An 11,738-nucleotide genomic window follows, 5' to 3' on the forward strand; every position below is an offset into this window, starting at 1 on the left:
TAATAGCATCATTAACAATTCCTGGTCATTCACATCATTGTCCATTGTAAGTCTGAACTAAAGGAAGTAGGAAACATAGGGGACACATCCCTCATGGCTATCATCAATAATCATCAATGGAGACATACATATTCATTAAGCTATCAACATCGTAACATCGTAGAGATATACCTATCCATAAAATTTAGCCTCATTATGCTTTTAGTAAAGCGCATACATATTCTTAACTACCCTCATCATAATTTCAAATAGAGACCAACTTAACTATTAATATTGCAATCATTAGAATACTGATAGATAAGATACATAACCATTCATGCTACCATAATATCAATGGAAAGCATTCATAAACATCACAACCATGAATATCTCAATCGCTAATAATAGTGTCATGGGTCCAGATTCTCAATCTGAGGTCCTCGAAGAATAGAGTGTCTAAGATAATGTCGTATCAGGGTCAGGAAACTAGAGTGGGCACTACAACTCCAACCAAGAGTTTAATTGCATGCTTGTTCACGTGAACCTATTGCTTCTTACCACCATCATTGAATGTCTGAATGAATGCTCGAGGGTGGTGTGCATGACATCCCAAGTCATGTCCTTTCTCCCATAAAACCCCCACTAGGGATATAATTATAAACCATGTAGTATTGGTGTGACTTGGAAAAACAGTTTCATATCTGATTGGTATGACCCTTGCCCCCATATCTTAAAACAACATAGCTAAAATCAGTTACATATATTGATTATAATATATGTTAATTATATTATTACATTAATTATATTAATTAATTACGCATAATATATTATTAATTATAATATTTATATTAACTAATATTAGTATGTATAATATGAATAATTAATAATTAATATAATATATGCATAGTATATTATGTTAATTATTAATTGTAATATTATACATACTAATATTAGTTAATGTAAATATTATAGTTAATAATATATTATACATAATTAATTGATATAATTAATATATATTTTATAATCAATATATGCAATGGGTTTTAGTTATGTGGTTTCAAGATACATAGAGGTTCATACCTATCAAGTATGACCTCATTCTGCCACGTTGCACGAATCCCGCATGGTCGAACCACAGTATAGTGTCATAGTGCCCTGTACCATTCCTTCATATCTCTACAACATGTTTGGACATGAATATTTATGTCATGTAACAAGGAGGTTCTTGTTGTGCGACTTCTGTCTACTGAAACCCGCTTATGTAATGCACTAAAGAATACCTCCATGGTCCTGAGCTCCATGGTGATGTGGCCCCCAACCACGTGTGTTACCACATTAGTACCACATGGAAACCCCAAGCCAAGTGGCATCACAAACCACTACCACATGTGTTGTAGGTACCACATCAGCTTAACCTCCACGTCACTTGTTCCCTCGGTACCTTGTTGACATCATGCTTACATAAGGGTGACATCATCAAGCCACATGGAATCCTATTTTTAACCGTTTCCATTTTTTAGTGAATTCCAATGCATCTCAAACCAATGTTCTTTGATTTATTGAATTTTTATATTGTTTTTCTCCTTATGCACTTTCTATTCCAACTATTTTAGAAGGATTTGAATCTCAACGGGATTTATTTGTTTCATTGAAGATAACATCTTGAATTACAAGGAACTTATCATTGGATAAAAGGTGACTTCTTTTAATCGAAATATCCAATCAACATACACTTCATACCTTGAGATTCTAGCTTAGTCTTCTTTTCAATAGGAACCAAGCATACCAAATAGAAACAAAGACTCAAAGATTCTTGAATTTTAGTTTGAAACCATACCAAGCTTCATATAGTGTGATGTTATCCAAAGAAGTTGTAGGAGATATATTCCTTAAGTAAACCACAATGTGAATTTCTTCAGCAGTAAGAAGAACTTACGCCTTTGAAATTCAACATTGATCTATCCATACTCGTCAAAGTTTTGTTCATCACTTCTGACACTCTATTCTACTTTGGAGTGTATGAATTTGTGAATTTTATTTTATGCCTCTTTCTTTGCAATATTTTTAGAATTCATTCAAAATTAATTATCATCCATTCTCCATTCTTAAATTACCTATCATTTCCTTGGTTTTTTTTCAACCAAATAACATAAAACCTTGAAATTTTCAAATTCCTCTGAGTTTTCCTTCAGGAAATAAACCCAAATCATTCAACTAAAATCATTGATGAAAAGTAAAAAGTATTTATAACCTCTAAGAAGAGTCTCTATAGGTCCACAAATGTCAATGTGGATGAGTTGAAAACATCTTTTTTCTTGTTGTGATCTAGTAGGGAATGCTTCTTAGTTTGTTTTTCCATAAATGAAATCTCCACATTTTGCATTTTCACTTTTAAAAGTGGGAATCCCTTTAACCATTCCCTATTTTTAAAGTTGTGATAGGATATCAAAATTTAAATGTCCATATCTAACATGCCATAACCTGATAGGTAAAATTTCTAAATCAACTACTAAAAAATATTGCTTCCAGCGAATGAATTTCCCTTTTATCTTGAGAATCTTTCCATCATCATATCCTATCATAATTTTTTTGATATTTTATTTCATTAAGTTGATTTTAACCAACCCATGTTCCATGATAATTTATGCCCTACTCGTCGAATTAACACTAAGGACAACAAATTATTTTTAACTGTTGGTACATACCAAACACTTCAAATCATTTTCTCTCCAACTCTTGGGAAAAAAAATTCACAAAACTTTTTCCTCGAGGTGTTTGTGTGGTGTAATTAGCAAAAAAAAATAAATTAGTTTAGACTCATGAGAAAACCAAAATAAATCTCTTTTGAAAGTCATGTATTGAGTTCCACGTATATCCAATATATGTACATCTTCATACTAACTCTAAAAAGAGTAGTTGGAAACCACTAAATATATTAACTATGATTGTTGAAGAGAAGCGAACTCATACTCAAAATCACTTTGATCATCATTCTAATCATTGACATTAGCATATTGTGCCGAAGTTGAATGTTTCTTGAACTTAGATAGATCATGATTTGGAGTTCTACAATATTCTACATAATTACCAACTCTATTACATTTCCTGCATGTAATATGACTCAAATCTCTACCACTTCTAGACTGGTAATTGCGATTTGGAGGTCTCTTTTCTTGATTTCTAAAATTGTTTGATCCCTATTGAAAATTATCACTTCCTATTTGTTGACTACGCTTGCAACCATGTCCTTGAGATGAAGATTAGTTTTGATTGTATTGACTAGAGTTCCTATTCGTTTTGAAATTTCAGTCGATGTTTACTGGATCTTTCTCACATGTAGAAGACATTTTCTCTATTTTATTTCTTATTTTCAAAATTCATCATGTTGAGCCAACAATTCACCGAATTGATTAAATGAAGTCTTCTCTAATTTACCAATCAATTGTAAAGTTTCTAAAAAGTGCTTAAAAGAGGGTGGAAACACTACAATCAAGATAGTTTTCATCAAACTATAATTTACATGAGTAAAACCTACTTTTCTTAGTTCTTGTTTGATGTTTTTTAATCTAGAAATATATTCTAGTGCATCCCTACCCTAAGCTAGTTTTTATTGAAGCTACACCAATTGAAGATCAACCTTTTTTATTTTCAGTTAAGTATCAAACACATATTTAAAATTTTCCATGCAAACCACACATATGGAGTCTTTTTTCAATATGAATATACCTTTCTTCATTTATAAAGGATTTTAAGAATGTCAAAACATTTTCATATTTTAGTTCCCACTTAGCTAGTGGATTGACATTAGTGGGTTTAGTGGGATTTATATCTCCACTGCATATATACTTCTATAATTCATTGTATATTAGTGTTTTCCATATGTCATCTCTTAAGTTTTATAATGATTGGAGCCATGCAAGTTATTAGATATGGAGAAAAAAATTACAAGCTTTGATACATTTGTTAGTGGTTTTGCATGATGAGTGTTTTATGCACCAAAAGCATTAATCAATAGTCATGCACAAAAAGGACCTTAAGCGTACACTCCACTCAAAGAAGGACTATGGGGGCTTGACTTTCACCCTCTTATAATATCTTTAAAAAGTAGATTGATTAAGCTTACTTGGCTCTAATCAACTCCAAAAAATTTTCATTACAATTTTCTTGCCAAAATTTTCAAAATTAAACCTTAAACCTTTTTTTTTTCTCTATAAACTTGATGAAATAAAAATTGCAAAATATTTCTCTACCTACCCTTGAAGTAAACAATACTTCAAATTTATTATTTCTCGCCTAACCCCTAATTTTGATTAAAAAATTAAATACTCAATTATTTTTAAGTATTTTAATTTTTTCTAATATACTTTATATCTCATATATATCAAATAAAAGTGGGTGTCGTTTCCAAAACAAATAGGACAAGGGTACCTTCTTAATTTGTTAGCAAACTCTCGAATCTTCATGAAATCTTTTGAATTAATTTAGTTAAAAATGTATCAACTAAAATTCTTTTACAGAGATGGAGAACTTGTAAAGGAATTTTAGTTGATATATTTTCAACTAAATTAGTTCTCCATCTTGGTTAACCAACTTGTAGGTCTTATTTAGCTACTTCAATTATCACTTTAGCTCTCAATGCAAGTCCTAGTGCAGTCATATTGGATAGAAAAAACCAATAACATGCTTTGGTCAAGGTGATATCACCAAAGTGGATGCATAGATTAGTAAAAAATTAATACGACCAATGCTCAATAATATTCAATGCAAAAGAGGATAAATGATGGAATACTAAGGAAAATGGTGTAGACTAAATGAGGGTTTGAAGGAGAGTTGAGGTCGTGACCGAACGTTACTTAGTTTTTTGTGTACTCCAAATTTTATACCAAACAAAAATTATGTTGTACGGGATAATTTCATGTGTGGAGTCACTAGATGTGGATTGGTAATAATTATGGTTGAACACAAAGAATTTTTTACATACGTTGAAGGTTAGATATTTCTGTCTCCTGATCCAAGGGGAACACCCTCTCAAAAATAAAAAGTAACTCTTCACGTCAGTAACTGACCTCCATGAATTAATGAATTCACTGATGTAGATAATAAGTTAGATGTATATCGGATAGTGTAGCTTTTCTCAAGCTACAATCCTTAAGCAATTGAACGAGTATAACGTAAGACTCAATTGATGGGAGCAACACGGGATGAGATAGTGAACAAGTTCATCTAGTGGCCTCTTATGCCTAGGATGGAGCGTGCAAGGAGCGCAATTTGAAAAACAGAGTTGAAAGCTCCACACATGATGAATAACTCCAACTCATGTGGCATTAACAAAAAAATAACTAGTAAAATATTTCACCAAAAAAATATTGTTAACTAAAAATCATGTCTTGCATAGACCAGCACAATGGACTAATCCATGTTTTGTTGATGTATGTTGAAGTGCAGTGTGAAGATTAGATTTTTTTGACATGAAGTTTGCTGGTGATATGTAGAAGAAATCCATGGATGCCTCTTAGTTTGTGTTGTTTATTAATGATAAATTTGATGTCTTATAATACTTGTAAAAAAAAAAAAAAATCCTTAATAAATAGAATGGGTGGAGAATTTTTTTAGCTTTTTTTATTTTTTTATTTTTCACTTAATACAAAGTCAAAAAAAAAAGAATTGTTTGTAGATAACATATGTATAAATAGTGTCAAGTCTTCTTTAGAGAGAGAGGAATTGATAATTGGGCCAATCTTGTATTCATGTGACATGAAGTTGATTTTGACCACTACCACTATAACCTCTAGGTACTATATACACCCTTTTTATACACATAGGTTAATTGAGGGGATTTGAACCTCAGACCTCAGAGTTTACATAATACTTCATTTGGAGCAAATTTTTTATTTTTATTTTTTTTTCCTTAACAAAATTGGGCAACCAACATGACATACATCCACTTCCAATTTTGTTGAGTTTTTCAAAGTCTTCGGCATTTGAATCCCCTCTTCACCATCCACATCATACAGGTATGATACCACTATGATGATGATGTATTCTTATACAAAATGTTAATTAATCAAGGAAAAGTAAATTTGCATTATTCATACAAGAGCTTACAAACTCAACATGACTCTCACATGAGAAGAAGATAGCATAAATAAGCTCATCTTTCTAGTTTCCTACACTAAATTTGATATGGACATTTTAATGCATAATCATGTGAATATGACAAGTCTTATGTAAAATAAATGATGAATCTATCTATTCTTTTAATTATTTATCTTAAGAGATTAGATGTATCATGTAATTTAAAAATATTTATTTTAGAAGACTAAGTACATATCTCCTACATAAACTATAAAATCCTAAACTAAGTTCTTTAGGATCATTATGTCTAACGACACTATGATGGATAAAAAAATTGAGATGCAAATCTCTCAGTACATAAAATATTGTTATTAAAATCTCATATATATATATATATATATATATATATATATATATATATATAATGTCCTAACAAGATACCAAATTGATGTATGAGACCCTTGTTTGTGGAACAAAGGGCTCCGTCCATACAATTATTTGACTACTTAAATCTATATATTGTAGATTTATACTATTTTTTTTTAATATTAATTTGGATAACTTATTTCATATGCCATATCACTTTTAAACCTAGACATTAAACATCTCTCATACTGAATTGTATAAAACACTTGATTTCTTTAAGTCAATCAAAATATATCATTAAAAATGTCAAAATATTTTCTGAACCTTTATATTTTGGGTTGGGTTATAGGATATACCCTTAGAAATGTCAAAATACTTTTGAAACCTAGAAATATTTTGGTTTGAGTTATATGGTTCCTTATATGTAAAGTTGTTGCAATTATTATAGCTTTCATAACTATGTTTGCTATTCCATAAAAAAAAAAAAATTGTATTCTTAAATTAGTTAACATGTTATTTTGAGATTTAAATTTAAATTTCTTTTGTAAATACAATGTCTATGAATGAATAATTAAGTGACTTTACTATGATAATTAAGTCTATAATATTTTTAAAATTGTTAATTCATGATAGAGTTTGTTTGTATATATGATGTAATGTTTAACACTAAAAAAACAAATATGTATTTTATTTTATTTTCATTGAGTGAAAATGTTATACATGGGATAAATATAATTCAAAGTTAATTAAAAAAATATTAATCTATTATCATGATGATTTTTCATGTAGACATTATTTTTTATTTTGTTAATTTATATAAATTATAGTGATATGCATATTTATTTTATATTTCTTTATTATATAAAATTTTCAATTAACTAATAATAAATAATAGATATATAAATTTAAAATAAATAACAAAATATTATAAAAATCATAAGTTCGTTAAGAGAAATTATTTTAAATGAAAAATATGTAGAATATTTATATAGAATCCATCGTTATAAAATCATTATATATTCATTTCATTTTTTTTACTTCAAAAATTTATTACTTTCTAGATAATTCAAGCAAATTAAGTGAACATTTAATTGCTCTATTCATATGAGAGCTTTTATGATCAACCACCACTGCACCATACAACTACAACCATTGTACCACTACGATACTTACTACCAATTGAGAGTTATTATAATAAATTGAATGCATCATGCACTTGGTTAATAGTATATATGCATTTGGTTAATAGTATATATGATTGATTGATTAATTAATTAATAGTAATTGTACAGTTAATTAACAATTGTAAAATTAAATCCATGAGTTATGATAATAAATTGAATGCAGCATGTATTTGGTTGATAGTATAGATGATTAATTAATTAATTAAATCCATATAATTCTATAATCCATGCATGTTTATACAATTATGTACCATAGTCATCTTACTCATCTAAACATTATGAAAAATTCAAGGAAATTGTTAATTTGTACAAAAATTTAAGTAAGTTTTTTGGAAAAACATCTAATTAAGTTTACATTGAGCATAAAAATGCTCTATTGGTTACTAGAAAAATTGCTACTATACATTCAAGTTTGGAGAGACTAAAAAAATAATAAAAGATGAATGATACAAAAAATTAAAGAACTTAAAAATGAATTTCAAAAATAATATGACCAATTAAAGAATCAAATTGTTGAAAACCATAATGAATTACAATAAAAGCAACATAATATATAAATTACATATTTTGATATGGAAAAACAAATCATCAAGCTTTATTTATAAAATTTTATTGAAACATAATTCATACAGCTTTATTTATAATGATCTTTCACAATAGTTTATGAAAGTGAAAAATTCATGACACCAAAATTCACCATAAGTCCAACTCTTTATGGTGCCTTGTACTTGCAAATATCTTTTTAAAAATTCTCTAGTATCTGTGGAAGACATTGTCACCACTTCTACCTTATTGTTCTCTATTTTGACTCTTTCTAAGTTCTCCAATACCATTGAACAACCAAACACTCTTATTTTTTGGAGTTTTTTGATAGTGAAGTAACTCTCTGGCAACATCTTCAAGGCTTCACATTGCATCATGGTAAATATTTTTAATGAGGGCATTGCACCCTCATATATTACAGAAAGTTCCTCTAATTCATCTAACCCAACTAGTGAAAGCATTTCCAATAAAGGAAATGCTCCAGGCTCACCAAATTCTTTGGGAAATTTCTTTATCTTGGAACATCCAATGACTTCTAATTCTCTTAAACTTCCAAGTTTGTGTAGATGTGGAAGCTCTTTCAACATTAAACATCCCCGCAATGTAATAAAACTCAAATTTTGAAATTTGAAAAAATTGCTCTCCATTTTAATGAGACTAGGAAACTCTAAACAGAATATTTTCAATTTTATCATTTCAGCCATGTCTTGTGGTAAGCTTGCCATATTTGTTAGTTTCAATTGAAGTGTTTCCATTTCAACCATATTTCCCAATGTTCCCTCTTGAAGTGGTTCTCCGTTGTTTTCTAAGACTAACTTCTTGAGGTGTGTTAAGCTGCCCAAATTGTGAATGGAAGCCACTTTTTTCCATCTGTTATTTGGGTAAACTTTTGTCCACAACCTGCTGCATTCAAACATGTCCAAGCACTGCAAAGAGGTGAGCCTTGAGATGTTCCTGGGTAAATATTGCAAATCTGTACACTTGCGAAGGCTTAAATACTTCAGAGATCTCAACTTGTGTATACTAGGTGGTAATTCCATAATGCTTGACATATCAAGATCGAGAATTTCAAGATTTGCCAGATTTACAAAAGATGGGGGCAACCTTGTAATGGGCACACCCTTTAACATTAGACATACCAGCTGTTTCAAACACCCCACGCTGTTAGGCAACGACGAAAGGGACGTGCAACTTAGATCCAGAACCCTAAGAGAGGTCATACTCCCAATCACCAGCTTTGGAATTTTGTTAAAATGTTTGTTTCCCTCCATAAGCCATGAGCATATTGCTGGAACTCTCAGTGATTCTGGAAGCGAACTCATTTCATTGCGGTTCAACAAAATCCGAGTGCGCCCCAACCACTCGTTCTCAGGCAATGCTGTCAAAGCCGTGCCTACGCGGCAGTAGAAACTTTCTTCCCTCTCCGCAATTTGAATTCCCAAATTACGGAGGACGTCGTGGATCCTGAAGCAGTACACGCGGCCATCGATGTCTCTCATCATGGGTTCGATGAGACAACGATCTGCGAGGAGCTCAACATAAATCCTTCCCATTTCCAATGGGTCGGACACTGCATCTTCTGCCTGCTTCTTCCTTCCAAGAAGCCCTTCTCCCAACCACAACGGAATCACATCATATTCCACCTGAATAATTTCGTCTTCTAGGAAGGCGGCAGCTGCATAGAGAAAGCACAATTGCAAGTTGACGCTGTGATTGCCAAGTGCATCGTAACTCAACCGTAGGCGATCATACAATTGAAGAGATGATCCTGCCTGCTCGTGCCTGTCAGATATTGGCAACCTCTGGGCTGCCAATTCCCACTCTTGTGGATGAGTGGTGCCTGCCATTGCCCTCCCCATGGCTTTAATAGCGAGTGGAAGCCCTCCACAGTTGGCACACACAACCTTTGCCGTTTTCTCATCTATATTTGCTGGCGGTTTTCCCTTGTTATATGGAAAAGCATGAATAGCAAATAGCTGCCAGCTATCCTCTTCTACCAAATCCCCCATTCTTATTACAGATGTCTCTGCAACTCCAATTTCTGACAGGACTCTGCGATTTCTTGAACTTACAACAACTCTGGAGTTGGAGTGGTGGGTTAGCAGCAGCAAACCCAATTCCTCCATCAACTGGGAACCATCTCTCCAAACGTCATCCAGAAATAAAGCAAACCTCTGAGTCTGCAATCTCTGACTCAACCACATCTTTGCATATTCATCACCCTGGTTTCTATCTAAATCTATCTTTGTAAGCGTGGCTATTTGCATACAGAGTTCATTTCTAAGATGTGTAAAAGATGGATTATTGGAAACAGTGAGCCAAAGCAATAAGTCATCTCTGAAGAGATTTCTCACCTTTGGACTATTGAAGACTGTCTTGAGGAGGAGGGTTTTGCCTGCTCCACCCTTGCCAACCACCCCAATGCGAAAAAGAGAGCTACCCTCTTCCTCTGCTTCCACCACAAATCTCTCTAATACTGCAAAGGCGTCCTCTTGTCCGACTATGAGGGGCTCTTCGATGAAAAAGCCCTCTGCGCTTGGAGCAATGGCTTGCATGGAGGTAGATGCAGAGGAACTGGCTGAAGGTTGAACACTTTCCCTGAGCGTGGACAGCCGAAGAAGAACCTCGTGAGTCAGGCCCAACTGAATCATGGAAACCGACTTGAGATGGTTGTCAATATCTGACTTCAGATTGGCGATCTCAATGCTCGTTTGATAACGAGAAAAAATGTTAAAGCTGGATATTGTGCACTGCTGCGCCATTTGAGATGCTTGTAAGAGAAGCGCATCCAGTCTTTTTAGCCATACATTAACAACTGAAACATTATTGTGACTATGAGAAGTGGAAATACCTCTCTTTTTGTTTATTTGCAGGCGATATTGCTGGATGTGGGTGATGATAGGCTCGATCTCTCTTACAACATCTTGGAGAGCTGACAACTCTTTCCTGCAGTGAACCGCAATGTTGATGTGGTGAAGAATTTGATCAACCGCCATTTGGATGCCGACACCTATAAATCCAGGGACGAAACCAGGATCAACCATTATAGGATTTCCTTAAAAACACGCTGATCCCTTTTAGGATAGGATAGCGATATAAGCAAAGCCTCAGGCAATAGTATGTAACAATAGGAACATAACCAGAAATGGCAAATCTCATAGCGAACTGACTGCAGATTTATAGAGTTGTGGCAGTAGCATTTGTCAATTTTCTGGGCATTTTCTAAAGATTTAAAGATACAATACTCTTCATGTCTTTTGGAAAGAAAGTCCATCTCATCTTATCAAATGTTCTGACATGCGGCTATGGTTTTCTATTTAACTCCTATTGGCGATTTCACACAGTTTAATTGAACTCGTCTATGGAGTTGGAGTGCGGCTATGGTTTTCTATTTAACTCCTATTGGCGATTTCACACAGTTTAATTGAACTCGTCTATGGAGTTGGAGTGGTATTTCTTTCCAATTTGTCAACCATTTTGGCATGGTAAGTCTGCCTGTAACCTTTTATTACGGCAACTGTTGGTTTTTTTGTCGTATTTACAGCTTATTGTATATCTGGGTTTAACTCCTTGCACCTCTAGTGGTTATAG

The 11,738-nt window shown here is 32.6% G+C and overlaps 1 protein-coding gene across 1 annotated transcript; it reads right to left on the minus strand.

Annotated features, from left to right (window-relative positions):
- Positions 1-8,242: 8,242 nt before the first annotated feature.
- On the minus strand, positions 8,243-11,400 carry LOC149187625 (disease resistance protein At4g27190-like). The gene has a single exon (XM_089409714.1). It carries the CDS (start codon positions 11,189-11,191, stop codon positions 8,243-8,245), a length of 2,949 nt encoding a protein of 982 aa, XP_089265840.1. The 5' UTR covers positions 11,192-11,400.
- Between the last annotated feature and the right edge of the window lie 338 nt (positions 11,401-11,738).

This window comes from Pinus tabuliformis, chromosome 3_1 (assembly GCF_031772625.1).
Source record: "Pinus tabuliformis cultivar Carrire ecotype Pingquan chromosome 3_1, CPIR1, whole genome shotgun sequence".
In the NCBI taxonomy this organism is placed as follows: domain Eukaryota; kingdom Viridiplantae; phylum Streptophyta; class Pinopsida; order Pinales; family Pinaceae; genus Pinus; species Pinus tabuliformis.

Excerpts from the sequence above, each read along its gene's own strand:
- LOC149187625 (XM_089409714.1), bottom strand. The coding sequence starts at position 11,191 with ATGGTTGATCCTGGTTTCGTCCCTGGATTTATAGGTGTCGGCATCCAA.